This window comes from Balaenoptera borealis, assembly GCF_965194805.1.
Source record: "Balaenoptera borealis genome assembly, chromosome: 2".
Classification (NCBI taxonomy): Eukaryota; Metazoa; Chordata; class Mammalia; order Artiodactyla; family Balaenopteridae; genus Balaenoptera; species Balaenoptera borealis.
This window is the reverse complement of record NC_138867.1, coordinates 8,354,274-8,369,626: the sequence shown is the minus strand read 5'-3', so window position 1 is coordinate 8,369,626 and position 15,353 is coordinate 8,354,274. Positions and strand designations below refer to the sequence as shown.

General features: G+C 42.3%; 1 protein-coding gene across 7 annotated transcripts in view; it reads left to right on the top strand.

The window, feature by feature from the left end:
• SEMA5A (semaphorin 5A) overlaps positions 1 to 15,353 on the top strand; it is a 506,976-nt gene that overhangs the window by 336,476 nt on the left and 155,147 nt on the right. For all 7 annotated transcript variants that reach the window (XM_082382606.1, XM_082382605.1, XM_082382601.1 and 4 more), the window contains 3 exons: positions 1,489 to 1,774; positions 4,206 to 4,341; positions 14,481 to 14,685. In XM_082382606.1, coding sequence (XP_082238732.1) covers positions 1,489 to 1,774; positions 4,206 to 4,341; positions 14,481 to 14,685 — 627 coding nt within the window. The remainder of the gene's footprint in view (positions 1 to 1,488; positions 1,775 to 4,205; positions 4,342 to 14,480; positions 14,686 to 15,353) is intronic.

The window sequence follows — 15,353 nt, the reverse complement described above, 5'->3', positions numbered from 1 at the left end:
TCAGTTGACAATCTATAATAAATTCCTGAATGCCTAATGAGCGTGGTGATTAAGTAAAAGTTTGCCATAATTTTTTCATTTCTAAGTTCCTAATTTTAATCTAATCATGAGGTCAGAAAGCTTCCAGACAATGACTCCATCTCAATACACTTCCCCCCTTTAAATGGATGCCCCAGAAACCCGGAAATAAGAAGATAAGAATTGATCATCACATTTACATGGTCACCATAGTAACAGGAATTGCTAAAGCTGATTCAGGACACTAACCTTATAGTTTCAGTTTTCACAAATGGAAAACATTTTTAAAGTCCTTACTAAAAGCACATAACTTATGTCAAAGTCATGCTCGTGTATATAAGTAAAATCAAAGAATTTTGGTGTCTTCTACACAAACATGATACCAGACTCCTGTATTCTGAATCACATTTCATGTTTTTAATCTCATTTCCTCCCACTGTTTCTTTTTCTTTTCACATTCACATAACCTTTATTATAGTATATTGAAATAATTGTTCTATTTTATTGTTATTGTTGCTAATCTCTCACTGTGTCTAATTTATTTTTCCTTTCTTTTTTTATCTTTTATTTATTTATTTATTTTCTTTTAAACATAGCAGTGTGTACATGTCAATCCCAAACTCCAAATCTATCCCTCCCCACTGGTAACCAGAAGTTCATTCCCCAAGTCTGTAAGTCTGTTTCTGTTTTGTAAATCAGTTCATCTCCCACTGTTTCTGAAGATGATGTAAGAGTATACAAATGAAGTACTATCTATGGCTTTAAAGTGTATTGCAAATTTTTGCTGCCCATTTTTGGGGTATTAATGTTATGTACCTAAGTGCTGCCTTAACTCAGGATGCTTATGTGTGATGTTTGGAATCATGCTGGCAATTTCCTGTCACTTAGAGCTCATGTACCGAGTTCTACCCAGTGGCATAGACCATTAAGTTGCTCTTAGGGCCTCCTGTTTCTTCTATAAGAACCGTGGGTTTCCGCACAAAATTAGTTCTCCTTGGAAGAAATACCGAGCAAGCAAGACACAAAGGAGTAGCACATGGATGTTGAGACTTTTCTTCTTTCCTGTTTTTTTTTTTTTTTGCCTTTTTACTTTATATTGGAGCATAGTTGATTAACAATGTGTTAGTTTCAGGTGTACAGCAGAGTGATTCAGTTCTCCATATATGTGTATCTATTCTTTTTCAAATTCTTTTCCCATTTAGGTTGTTACATAATATTGAGCAGAGTTTGCTGTGCCATCCAGTAGGTTGAGACTTTTCTTCTTTCCTGCTTTTTTTTTTACCTTCTTACTTTATAGTGGAGCATAGTTGATTAACAATGTGTTAGTTTCAGGTGTACAGCAAAGTGATTCAGTTCTCCATATACATGTATCTATTCTTTTTCAAATTCTTTTCCCATTACATAACATCCAGCAGAGTTTGCTGTGCTGTACAGTAGGTTGAGACTTTTCTTCTTTCCTGCTGTTTCTAGAACCAAACTTCGTGTCCTCTTATGACATCGGGAATTTCACCTACTTCTTTTTCCGCGAAAATGCCGTGGAGCACGACTGTGGGAAGACCGTGTTCTCCCGAGCTGCCCGGCTCTGCAAGAACGACATCGGGGGCCGGTTCCTGCTGGAGGACACGTGGACCACGTTCATGAAGGCCCGTCTCAACTGCTCCCGCCCTGGCGAGCTCCCTTTCTACTACAATGAGCTGCAGGGCACCTTCTTCCTGCCTGAGCTGGATCTGATCTACGGCATCTTTACCACCAACGTGTACGTAACTGGAAATCATTCCTCCCCTGCTTTTCTACTCCTTCTGAATGAGTCTGCTGTTCTCTGACCTTTGAAGTTTACAAGTTGCTTTAAAAGTAATCTTTCTTCTTTTACTGGGCTAACAGCCAAAAGAAATTTTGAGTATGAATTAAATGTTACAAAAAGTGATGTGATTTCTGAGACTGGTATTAGGAAAATAAAGCTAATCAGAAAGTTTTGATCTATCCTTATGTCATGGTAGCATCATGACAAATTATTCTCTGTAAGTTTTTCCTTCCTGATTTACCAGTGTGCTCTGGGCACTTTTTGAAATGCTGGAATGTATTAGATGTCTTTTTTTCTCCTATACACAAGTCACGGCACGCGTATGTCACTGCGTAATGAAAGCAGTGTTGTCTGGAGAGTTTGATCTTTGAGATAATGTAACTCTTACCTGGACCCCTGCTCATGTGTGTGTGTGTGTGTTGTGCACATGGCATACAAGTGCTGTACCGATGGGCCTCAGCTCACTGGGGGGCCAAAAGAAGTGTCCACCAACACCTGTCAGGGATGCTTAGGCTGGCAGCCCCTGGGACATCCAGAGTGACACCAGGGACCCCGCCCAGACCCCTTCAGAGTGAGTGAACGCAGTGAACTGAGAAATGGGATGCCAACAGGGAGACGATACGTTTCTTCCCTTCCTGGGAAGAAGCATAGCAATGGGGTCAAAGGCATGAGCCCCCGGGCCCCATGCGAAGCAGGTGTAAATCCTGCTTTCCTTCCCCTCAGTCTGTGACTTGGGTTCAGTAACCTCCCTGTGCTTTTGTTCCTACATCTGTAAGATCAGGCTGGTCTCAGGGTCTAGAGGTTCCCTGTGATAAATAAGATGCTCCCTTTCAGGCACTTGGCAGAGGGCTCAGGGAGGTATTATTAACACTCCGCCCTCGACTGTCACTGTGCCAGGGCCAAGGCGTGGTCACCTGGTCCCCAGGTAGACCCCCTCCTGTGGGTCTGGCTGGCCATTATTGCTCCAGCAGAGCTGTCTTCGACTTCTTGCTGAAGTCCAGTCGCATGTCCAAAAGCTAATTCTTCCTTACACAATTTGACTTATCTTCTTAAAAAAGCGTAAAATTAGCAATATGAATAAGTTCATATTTATCGTTTATGAGTTTATTTGCCGGCAGTGAGGGGTACGCGTCTTCCCGCCAGACTCTCTTCTCTGTGCTGGAGCTTCCAGAGGGAACACGCACCCCTGCTCTCAAGGCTCTAACTTTCCATGGGGGTGTTTTTTATTACCATCCACACAGAGGTGTCACAAAGAATTCAAAAATTTCCCTTTTTGGTACCAACCTACCTGGAGTTTCAGTCCAACTCCCCCATTTAGCGGCTGGGTGATTTGGGGCAGGTGTCTTGACCTCACTGGGTCCCAATTTCCTATCAGTGAATTTCCCCTACCTTATGAAGCTTAAATGAGTTGGAGTTTGTAAAGCCTTTAGAAGGTGTCTACCATCTACCTAGTCAGTGTTTTTCAGACGAACCAAGTTTAAGGTAGATATTTCCATTTTGGAGTTTCTTGACTTTTTCTTTGATTCAGCGGGGAAAAAATGGATAAGTAGACATGTTATTGGCTAAAAGCATTAACACGAAATTTTAAAACCATAGCTGAGCTCACAATGCAGATTTATTTAACAACAAAAAAATATTGCTGTTTCCACTTAGTAAAGGGCACGGGACTCTGAGAGCCTCTCATTTATAGCCTTCAATTCTGCACAGCTTGAATTCTAAATTAAGGCTTCAAGATGTCCTGCATTGGTGCTCTGTCAAATGTTTCTCTCTGACCCTTTGAATTTAAAATTCTTTTTAAATTTAAAAAAATACATATATATATATTGATACATTATATATACATATATATATATGAAGGGTCTCTGACAGGCACTTTTTGCAAAATGCTTTTAGTTGGTTTTTTTTAAAGGATAACATATAACCACAACTATCTGGGGCTTTTTTAAAAAGCAGCAGCAGCAGCTTGCCCCACTGCCAGCTAAAGTAAGCAGATGAACAGGTGGGGAGAGCCCTGCTAGGCTGATGAGGAGTCCATCCACGGGAGGAGAAAGTCTTTTCCCTTCAGGAATTCAGAAGGCATAACATACAGCTCCTCAAAAGCCTTTGTCACTCCCCTTGTGGCTGGGTGAATTCATCTCATCTGGCAGGATTACGAGTGTCATAACTGCTAAATACCCTTGTTCCTAGAGTGAAGTGTTTGTTCCCCTATAAAGAAAACCCAGGGGGACACCGTTCATTGTTTCAGCTTCATCCTTGGGGTGTTTAGGAGACTGATGGTGAGTCTTCCCCGAGAAGGCGCTTCCTTGGCACCCAGGGCCCGTGGGAGGACAGCGGTCTCCGCGGGGCTTTCTGACCTGCCTTCTCCTTTCTCCTCCTCGGCTCCCAGGAACAGCATCGCCGCCTCCGCCGTGTGCGTCTTCAACCTCAGCGCCATCTCGCAGGCCTTTAACGGGCCCTTCAAGTACCAGGAGAGCTCTCGGTCCGCCTGGCTGCCGTATCCCAACCCTAACCCCAACTTCCAGGTAATTCTGGGGACAAAGGGGCACTCTTCCCATCATCCCCCCACATAACATGCAGAGTCCTTGTGTAAACAGACTGGCTGGGGCGATTTAACCCCCCAGCGCATGCGCAGTGCGGCTGTGAGCCACTGCCACCCAGCCCCTGGGGACAGCCCCACACTCGGCTTGTCTCATGTAAATAGACCGAGGCCTTTTGTCTACTGAGGCGCCCGACCGAAAAAGGGCCTTTTGTCAGCTGTGACGCCTGAGCCTGGACTGAAAAAGGCCAGCATAATGCAGCAGGTTGGGAGTCCAAGCTTCAGTTACTACTAATGATGGTGGACTCTGTGTCCCCAGAAGCTCTGACTCCTAATGAATGACGCTGTAATGAACGGGGTCCAGGACACAGAGCAGTGGAGATGCACAAACAGAATTTGAGCTCTAATTGGGAATGTGGTGAGATTTCCCGTTGGGGTGAATGGGATGTGATGGGGCAGCTGTGAGGGAATAAAGAGCAGGTGGAAGCCATTCATGTACGAATCACAAAATTGCCACATGTTCAAGCTGTAAGGGGCTCTGTACATCATCTCCTCCCATCTACCCATGTTCAGAAGAAGCTGAAACCCAAAGAGATGAAGCCATCTACTCATGTTTGGTCGGTCAGCAAGTGTATTAGTCAGCTCAGGCTGCCGTAACAAAATACCACAGATGGGAAATTTATTTTCTTGCAGTTCTGGAGGCTAGAAGTCCGTGATCAAGGTTCTGACCAATTCACTCTCTGGCGAGAGCTCCCTTCCTAGCTTGTAGATGGCTACCTTCTCACTGTGTCCTCATGTGGCTTTTTTTCCTCAGTGAACATGGAGTGACACTAATCCTATGAGATCAGGGGCCCACCCTTATGACCTCATTTGACCTCAGTCACTTCCTTAGAGACTCCAACCCCAAATACAGCCACCCTGAGGGTTAGGGTTTCAACATATGAATTTTGGGGAGACACAGACATTCATGCATAACAGCAGGCTTCCCTTGAGGGCCTTTCTTCTGAGAAGAACTTTCATAACATTGCCATCATCGTCATCATGGGTGTAATTTTTAGAACCACCAAGTGCCAGACACTGGGCTCAGTGCTTCCCATGTATCTTGTCGCATTCTGGCAACTGTGCTATGATCGGTAACAGCTTCTCCCACAGACAGAGATGGGCGTCCGTTGAACCTCAGAGCATGTAATTAGGCCGAGGACACTGGCTGATTAGTGGCCGAGCTGGACTCCCAACCCCAGTCCTCAGATACAAAGCCTCAACCTCCTCCGATGAGAGAAACTTTAGTTTTCGTAACTAATCAGTGCTAGAACTGGGTCCTGTATCCAGGCCTCCAAATTCTGATGGGTTTGTCATCCCAACACATGAAACCTCTCTGGCTTTTGAGAAAACTGCTAGTAGGGTAAAGTGCAGTTACTTTACACTTTACTTGGACTTTGGCAGGCACCATTCAATTCTAATTGTTTTGAGGTTTTTTTCCATAAAGATCGCAGGGCTGGCAATTGGGATGGGTTTACACGTCCACTTTACCACTTACTGCTTTACTTGGGGAAAATTATTTAGCATCTCCCATCCTAATTTTCATCAATAAAATGAAGAAGGAGGACTATTTTAGGATTATTTATTTTTAGGTGATTTGTCTTATTTTCTCTTCTCAGCAGCTCTATGAAGTGGGCATCATTAGCACCACTTACAAGTCAGGAAACCGAGTGATCAGATTTATACTGGTTATCCAAGCCTCGCTACTAACCAAGTTCAGTACTAGACAAAGAAATTCAGGCAAGCTGACAGTTTAGTGGGAACCAAACATGAAGTAGTCACTTTTCCTGATATATACGGTTTATGTAATTATTAACTGAACACTGACTCTCTTTGCCCCATTGTTGAGTCTCTGCATCTTAACTCCACTTGTGTCCCCTGGATCTTGGGGTAATGTAACTGTTTAAAAAGGCCCTTTGTAAAAACCATGAAGGTGAAATATATCATTCCCTTTAAGAAAGTCCACTGTAAAATCCTGAAGTTTAAAAAAAACAAATTTAAAATGCTCACCATACTTATAGGGTTCTTTTAATGTCTTGACGTTTCAATTGCAAATGTCTTCACGGTGAACAGTGACTTAACAAACTTTGTGATGCCTAACCGACTCCAGGCAGTGGATAACTTTTAGCCCCTTTGTCTGGATATATTTCTGGCACACAGCAAATCCCCTCATTTCCTGAGTCCACGGGCATCTGGTTTTATAATGCCAGGGCTTACTCACGTTTATGAGATGGGAGTCGGGCCATGCAGTGTGATGAATGAAACCTGCACAATGTGGTGTGCCTGTCAGGCAGGGAGCTTGCTTAGCTGAGTGTGTCTTCTTTGGGTAGAATTTAAGATTTGCACAGACTTAAAAGCTTTTGCGCCGCAAAGGAAAACATAAACAAGACGAAAAGACACCCCTCAGAATGGGAGAAAATATTTGCAAATGAAGCAACGGACAAAGGATTAATCTCCAAAATTTACAAGCAGCTCATGCAGCTCAATATCAAAAAAACAAACAACCCAATCCAAAAATGGACAGAAGACCTAAATAAACATTTCTCCAAAGAAGATATACAGATTGCCAACAAACACGTGAAAGGATGCTCAACATCACTAATCATTAGAGAAATGCAAATCAAAACTACAATGAGGTATCGCCTCACACCAGTCAGAATGGCCATCATCAAAAAATCTACAGACAATAAATGCTGGAGAGAGTGTGGAGAAAAGGGAACCCTCTTGCACTGTTGGTGGGAATGTAAATAGATACAGCCACTATGGAGAACAGTATGGAGGTTCCTTAAAAGACTAAAAATAGAACTACCATACGACCCAGCAATCCCAGTACTGGGCATATACACTGAGAAAACCATAATTCAAAAAGAGTCATGTACCAAAATGTTCATTGCAGCTCTATTTACAATAGCCAGGACATGGAAGCAACCTAAGTGTTCATCATCGGATGAATGGATAAAGAAGATGTGGCACATATATACAATGGAATATTACTCAGCCATAAAAAGAAACGAAATTGAGTTATTTGTAGTGAGGTGGATGGACCTAGAGTCTGTCATACAGAGTGAAGTAAGTCAGAAAGAGAAAAACAAATACTGTATGCTAACACATATATATGGAATCTTAAAAAAAAAAAAAGGTTCTGAAGAACCTAGGGGCAGGACAGGAATAAAGACGCAGACGTAGAGAATGGACTTGAGGACATGGGGAGGGAGAAGGGTAAGCTGGGATGAAGTGAGAGAATGGCATGGACATATATACACTACCAAATGTAAAATAGATAGCTAGTGGGAAGCAGCTGCATAGCACAGGGAGATCAGCTTGATGCTTTGTGACCACCTAGAGGGGTGGGATAGGGAGGGTGGGAGGGAGACCAAGTGGGAGGAGATATGGGGATGTATGTATATGTATAGCTGATTCACTTTGCTGTGAAGCAGAAACTAACACACCATTGTAAAGCAATTATACTCCAATAAAGATGTTAAAAAAAAAAAAACAATGTTGTGTTGATTTCTGCTGTACAGCAGGGTTGTTCAGTTATACATATATATATACATTCTTTTTTTTTTAGATTCTTTTCCGTTCTGGTTTATCATAGGATATTGAATATAGTTCCCTGTGCTATACAGTAGGACCTTGTTGTTTATCCATGTATTTACTTTTAATATTCTATATTTCTAACATTACTGATTTATTACATATGTTGCAAAATCATATAAAAATAAAAGTCATGAAAGATAAGATAAAAGTAAGGGTTCAGCCATCTTTCTGTACCCTAACAGATTGTCAGGAGATGATATATTTGAAATACGGAAGTATAATTATCAGCATCAGACAAACATTATTCAGTAACAAGCTCCACTTAATATTAAAACCAATGATCCATATTTGAAATTTAGATAAAAGCTACTAAAGACTGAAAGGGTGTCAGTGAATTGATATGACCTTGATTTCTAGTTAGAAAGGTCAATCTGTCATCCCAATCCAATCAGAGAAAAAATAAAATATTGAGGTTCTGGATTATGGTTATTGGGAAAAAAGATTTTTTTATATTTTAAAATATTTATTATAGGAGTTAAGAGGTACATATTTAAAAAATTTGAAGTTGGAAGTTAATTTATACACCTAAATTTTATATTTGGATTTTTTTTTTTGGTTTTCCTCTGAGGAATTAATTTTTCAGATATCTTCTACTCTTGATACCAGTATGTTTGTTTTTTAAAGTAATTTTTTGATCTTTTCCTAGAAATCTTTCCCTATTCCTAGCTCATGAAGATATTCTCCTATTATTTCCCTAGAATCTTTATTGTTTTAACTGTTACTTTTAGATTTACAATCCAACTGAAAATAATTTTTGAGTATAGTGTGAGCTGAGAGTCGAGATTTTTTTTTTTTTTTTTCTTGGTGGATATCCAATTGGCCCAGAACCAGTTTTGTAGGGCAGTGGAAATGCCTCTCCCCGCCACTATCTGGTACCACTTTTTTAACTAATCATGTGTCCATATATGTAAGGATCTGTTTCTGGACTCTGTTCTACTTCATTGATTTATGTGTCTACCCTTATGCCAATACCATACTGCCTCGAATAATAAAGTGTTATAATAACTCTTGGTAAAAAAAAAAGATTTGCATGGAACTAAAGTTATAGATTATGGTGATTCTTTGTATAATTCCTGGTGCAAGTAGGTACCAAATGTTTTCTTTCAGTTTACCATACTTGATAACCGTGCTAACTTAAGGCAACTTTACTGACTTCCATGAGACCATCTAGGCAGGCATAGGGTGGGAATATGTTTTGAATTAAGGATCCCTCCGCTAGTTGTGTATAAAGGACCTTATGTTTGCAATAACCAACGGTTAGAAGTGGTTAGATTTTTTTTATTATTGTTTGCCTACTGACATTTGGAATTTTATGCAGTACTTATGTACTAGAAGTAGCTAATTAATTAGGAGAGCAGAAACATGATTCAGGTTTAGGAGGAACAATGGGTTAGGAGGAACAATGCATAATTTTTCAAGATTTGAAATCTGTTTCAAATTTGATACAGAAATCTCAATTGAAAACAATAACAAAACAAAACAAAGTATTATTTTTATCAGTTGCAATCTAGAAACCACAGTAGGTGGTGCTCTGAAAGACTGCCCTGTTAGAGGCTGCAGTCCCCAAAGTCACCCAGGCTCTGAGCCCTCACTAGGAAAAGCACCAGTCACTTCCAGAAAACATTATTCAGATCCAGTGGCACACCTGCAGTGGGACAGACTCTGGTGGTTTTGATCGCCACCAATCAAAAGTGATGGAGCCGGGCTTGCCTGGTGGCGCAGTGGTTGAGAATCTGCCTGCCAATGCAGGGGACACGGGTTGGAGCCCTGGTCTGGGAAGATCCCACATGCCGCGGAGCAACTGGGCCCGTGAGCCACAACTACTGAGCCTGCGCGTCCGGAGCCTGTGCTCCACAACAAGAGAGGCCGCGATGGTGAGAGGCCCGCGCACCGCGATGAAGAGTGGCCCCCGCTCGCCGCAACTAGAGAAAGCCCTTGCACAGAAACGAAGACCCAACTCAGCCATAAATAAATAAATAAATAAATAAATAAATAAATTTATTAAAAAAAAACAAAAAAAAGTGATGGAGCCAAAATGGAAAACAGACCCTCAAAAGTGGTCAGGCAGACGAGGAGGCCACTGCTGGAGGACCAGATGAAGGAACTTGGCCAAGCCATCACCCTTTGGTACAGGATACATGTTTGCAGCAAGACGGGAGGAAAGGTACCACCAAAATCAGGCCCTCTCAGCATGCGGCTAGGTGATCGTGGACTTGCCCACCAAGGGTTGGCAAGCTAGGACGAAGATGGATCTGTCATCCTTGAAGAAAATAAACAAGAATGCAAGTATTATTGTATTAAGAATTTGTACAAGTATTGATCTTATTACTTTCAGAGGTGTTAGCAAGACAACCATTATGGATGGTAAGCCACAGGAGGGCGATGGCTGTGTTTTTACTATTTTTATTGTTTTCCTCTTGCACAGAGTAGCCGGGGTGTCACACAGACACTGCGGGAGCCCGGTGTATAAGGCACGGTGGGAAAATTTGCAGCCCATTAGAGAGCTAAGTGGGTTCCTTATGATCCAATAAATATATGCTATAAATTTAAATAGCTTTCAAAATGTTTGAAAAAGAATCCTTGGGTGAGATATTCATTATAGACTGGCAAAAGAAACCAGGACATTGTAGAGTATAGAGTATAGTTTAAAACCAGTTCTTGGCTAAAGATTTTGTCAGTCGGTTCCAACCTGTGGGGTTTTTTCCCACACCACCAAGCAATTCTCCAACACCAGCTGGGTGTCCAACAAGTCAACTCAATTCCGACACTGTTCACCCAGAGATAGCATCAGATCTGACAGGTGGAGGGCTCAGTCCTGCAAGACCCTGCCCTTGAGCCCCACTTCAGACGCCATTCTGAAGTCCAGGTAGTTACCCATGCTTCTGACCTGTAGGCTACAGGTGGGACATTCCAAGGTTCGTTAGGTTCGTTAATTGGCTAGAGAGGCTCACAGAACTCAAGCATTTTACTTACTAGATCACTGGTTTATTATAAAGGACACAACTCGGGAAGAGCCAGGTGGAAGAGATTCACAGGGCAAGTAGGGCAAGGCATGGGGAAAGGGCGTGGAGCTCTTTCTGAGGTGGGTACACTCCCTGAACCTCCACTTGTTCACCAACCTGGAAGCTCTGAGAGCTCCATCCTTTGGGGTTTTTATGGAGGCTTCCCTATAGGCGTGATTGATTAAATCATTTGGTCATTGGTGATAGATCCAACCTCCAGCACCTTTCTCGTTCCTGGAGGTCAGGGTGGTGGGACTGAAAGTTCCAACCCTCTAATCACATGGTTGGGTCCCCTGAGGACTAGCCCCCATCATTAGGTGAGGTCCAAAAGTCACCTCATTAACATAACAGAAGACACCTGTATTGCTCTCATCCCTTAGGAAATTTCAAGGGTTTTAGGAGCTACAGGGACAAAGACCAAATATATATTTCTTATTGTAAATCACAATATCACAGTGACAATTCAGGTTGCTGATTTAAGTCAGATAAAGCGTCGTGAAAACGACAAGGAGCTGTCGGGGTTCCTGCTCTGAAGCCCCAGCCCACCCAGGCCTCTGCGTCACTTAGGTCCCCAGATTCTTCAAGAGCAGCCTGAGGTCCTCAGTTTTATATTATGTCTCCTGATTTTTCTGATGCCAATTTTTTACACGGTGCATAGAAAACAAAGCCTGCATGTAAAACTTCACCCAGCAGGCAGATTGCTCATCGCTACCTGTGACTTAAGTATTGCTGCTGATTTCAGGAATAGAAAACCTCCAAACACTGTCACTCTCAGAACTAGAACTCACCTGGATAGACTTCAGAGCATTTAGTAACACATTTGTCAACAGGCAATGTCTCTGTCCTCCAAGTGTTACTGTTAAACACGTTAATTATGTAAAAATCTCCTGGCACGCCCCCCTGCCCCAATACAACTGCTATGTATTCACCCACTGATTCCTTCCTCCCTTTATTTATTCATTCATTCCCTCTGGCCCCTGCAGCTCAATGGCCCATAGAATTGCTGCCCTGCTACTAGACGGAGGCATTGACCATTTACCATTGTTTGAATGGCTTCTCTGTGCCAGGCACACGGCCTTGTTCCTTGGCCCTTACAGGCACTTTCAATTAATTTACAAATGCTCTCCAGTGATAGTCTCAGTTGGCCTCACAGCAGCCCTGTGAAGGGAGCAGAGGAAGTGTTTTTCTAGCCACCTTATAGGTAAAGAGGCAGAGGCCGAGAGGCAGGGCCTCACCTGAGACCACGGAGCTGTGCCCTTCACCTTCACCTGACCATCCCACCACCTGGTACCTGGGGCCCCCTGCAAGGGTGTGACATTAAACTAAGCATTGGACCAGTCTTGGAATCCATTTTGCTCCAAGATACTTTAATTCTAAATCAGCCTATCATTTTATGGCATGTAGGATATTTTATCAAGTGCTACAAAAATACCATCTATTCTTAAAAAGCCATTTCCATCTTATACTTTTGCACCTCTAACCTATTATAAAACCAAGTATTAGAAATGACATGTTATAAAGGTAGTTTCAGATGGTATGAACAGGGAAATTCATTTCCATCAAACCTACTTCTATGAAGTTCTGCCGAGGATCAGCCTTTATGGGTACCACAATTTAAAGTTCATGAAAGAAATGAGAAAGCTTGGTGATAATTTTCTAATTCTATGTTCTGCCCCAGGAAAGCTTTGCTTGCTCTCCTACCCCTCTTTCAACCTCATCCTTGCCCAGGACCATCCTACATAACACCTGCCAGCCTTTTCGCAGCACAGCTCTGAGTTTAATGCTCAGCAATTTCCAGGCCTAATTTTTTTTTTCCCTGTGTATCACAGATTCCTCTTCCTGGTATTTCTTCTACCTGAGGATCTTCTTCCTTCCTTCCTATTTCCTTCTGATTTTTTCCTTTACACTCTTCTCTCTGCCCGTCTCCCTTCCTTCCTCACTTCCTATATCTTACTCCCCTCTCTTCTTGAAAATTCATCACTGTTGGGGAGAAAGAAAGTTTCCCCTGCCCTTCTAGATTCTTCTGACCAGTCTAAGAATTAAATTGACATGAGACAGATTAACAGGAGAAAATCCAACAAAAGTTTAATAACACGTATACATGGGAGGGACCCAGGAAAACTGAGTAACTCACCCAAGTGGCCAAAACCCTCATTTTAAATACCATCTTTAGCTAAAGATGAAGGAGCATATTGAGGGTAGTGGTTTGAGACTTCAAAGGGGAGGAGAGCAATTGACCTGGAGATAGAAAAGCAAATGCTTGGTAAATAAGTGTTTGCTGGGCCTACAGAGACAATGGGACCCCGAGGGGGCTCTGATCTCTAGGCCCTGCTGAGTTTCTCCCACCACACTTAGCCCATATTCTTTGCTGATATCTCTGGAGATAGCTCTGTTCCAGGAACAGGCCCTCCATCTAAATTTTTTAGGCATTTAGGGGGAAGGTCAAAGTTTCTTCCTGAGTCTATTGGGCCTTCATTGTTTTCAGCTCGAAATAATCCACATGCCAGAGAGACATTTTGGGGTGGAAAGTTTTGCTCCCCTGCCCCATGTTTTTTCTTGGTGCTCGACTCTGTGAATTTTTTGCTTTTTCTAGCTCAGAATATGAGCACAAAGCAGTAAGGCCAGCACAGTGTCTTGTAGCCCATGTAAAAGACAGTAGAACAATATCACATAGTTTACAGATTAAAATGACCTAATTCTGTCTCCGTGGAATCCATATCTTTCTTATAAACCCGCCATTCCAAGGAAAACTAGCAAATCTACGTGATGCATTTGATTGCTGTGTTTTCCATCTGGGAACCTGATTTATCTGACAGATTGAATAGTGTGCGCTTGGTCAGACAGCTCCCAAGGGACTACACAGGTGATGAGGAGATTTTCTGTATATGCTGTTAGAACTGAAGTTAGCAACGACTTCTACTCCATTTTTTTCAAGCTTCTGATCATTCATTTATTTTTCTTTAACTTTTTATTTTATATTGGAGTGTAGTTGGCTAACAATGTTGTGATAGTTTCAGGTGTACAGCAAAGTGATTCAGTTAAACACATGCACGTATCTATTCTTTTTCAAATTCTTTTCCCATTTAGGTTGTTATACAACACTGAGCAGAGTTCCCTGTGCTATCCAGTAGGTCCTTGTTAGTTATCCGTCTTAAATATAGCAGTGTGTACATGTCAGTCACAAACTCCCTAACTATCCCTTCCCCCCACCATTTCCCCCCGGTAACCATAAGTTGGTTCTCTAAGTCTGTGAGTCTGCTTCTGTTTTGTAGATAAGTTCATTTGTTCTCATCATTCATTTATGATGGGAGTGGAGAGACTCCCCAAATATAACAAGCTCAAACCTAAAATGGGAGGAACACCAAGGATGGAGACTTTGGTGGAAATGGAGAAGGGAGCACATTGGCCCACTCAGGGGTTCAGATTCCCAGTCGCCCTTCAGCTGGGGTGGCTGGTGCCAGTAACGGCATATCTTCTTCTGCAGTGCGGCACCGTGGACCAGGGCCTGTATGTGAACCTGACGGAAAGGAACCTGCAGGACGCTCAGAAGTTCATCCTGATGCATGAGGTGGTGCAACCAGTGACTGCAGTGCCCTCCTTCATGGAGGACAACAGCCGCTTTTCCCACGTGGCCGTCGACCTGGTGCAGGGCAGGGACACGCTCATCCACATCATTTATTTGGCCACAGGTAGGGGCTTGCCCTCCTCTGAGGAGCTTTCTATCATCTCCTGATTTTGTGTTTTAAATTCTAAACATGAGATCTCAATGTCAAGCTTTGGGCCTGTCTTCTTTCCTCCAAGCAGCAAAGCCCAGGATGCTTCCTTATCTTCGTCATCCTCCGAAAATAATCTCATCATCTTTTTTCACTGTGTTAGTTATAATTTTTATTGGAAAAGCAATGCCTGATTTCTTTCTTTCAATTTCATTGAAGTATAGTTGATTTACAATGTTGTGTTAATTTCTGCTGTGCAGCAAAGTGATTCAGTTATATATGTGTGTGTGTATTCTTCTTTGTGTTCTTTCCCATTATGGTTTATCACAGGATATTGAATATAGTTCCTGGTGCTATACAGTTAAGACCTTGTCGTTTATCCATAATATGTATACTATTTTGGATCTGCTAATCCCAAACTCCTAATCCTTCCCTCCTTCACCCCCCCCTCCCGCTTGGCAACCACAAGTCTGTTCTCTATGTCTGTGAGTTGGTTTTTGTTTCATAGATATGTTCATTTGTGTTGTGTTTTAGACTCCACATATAAGTAATATATGGTATTTGCCTTTCTCTTTCTGACTTACTCTGCTTAGTATGATAATCTCTAGGTCCATCCATGTTGCTGTAAATGGCATTATTGCACT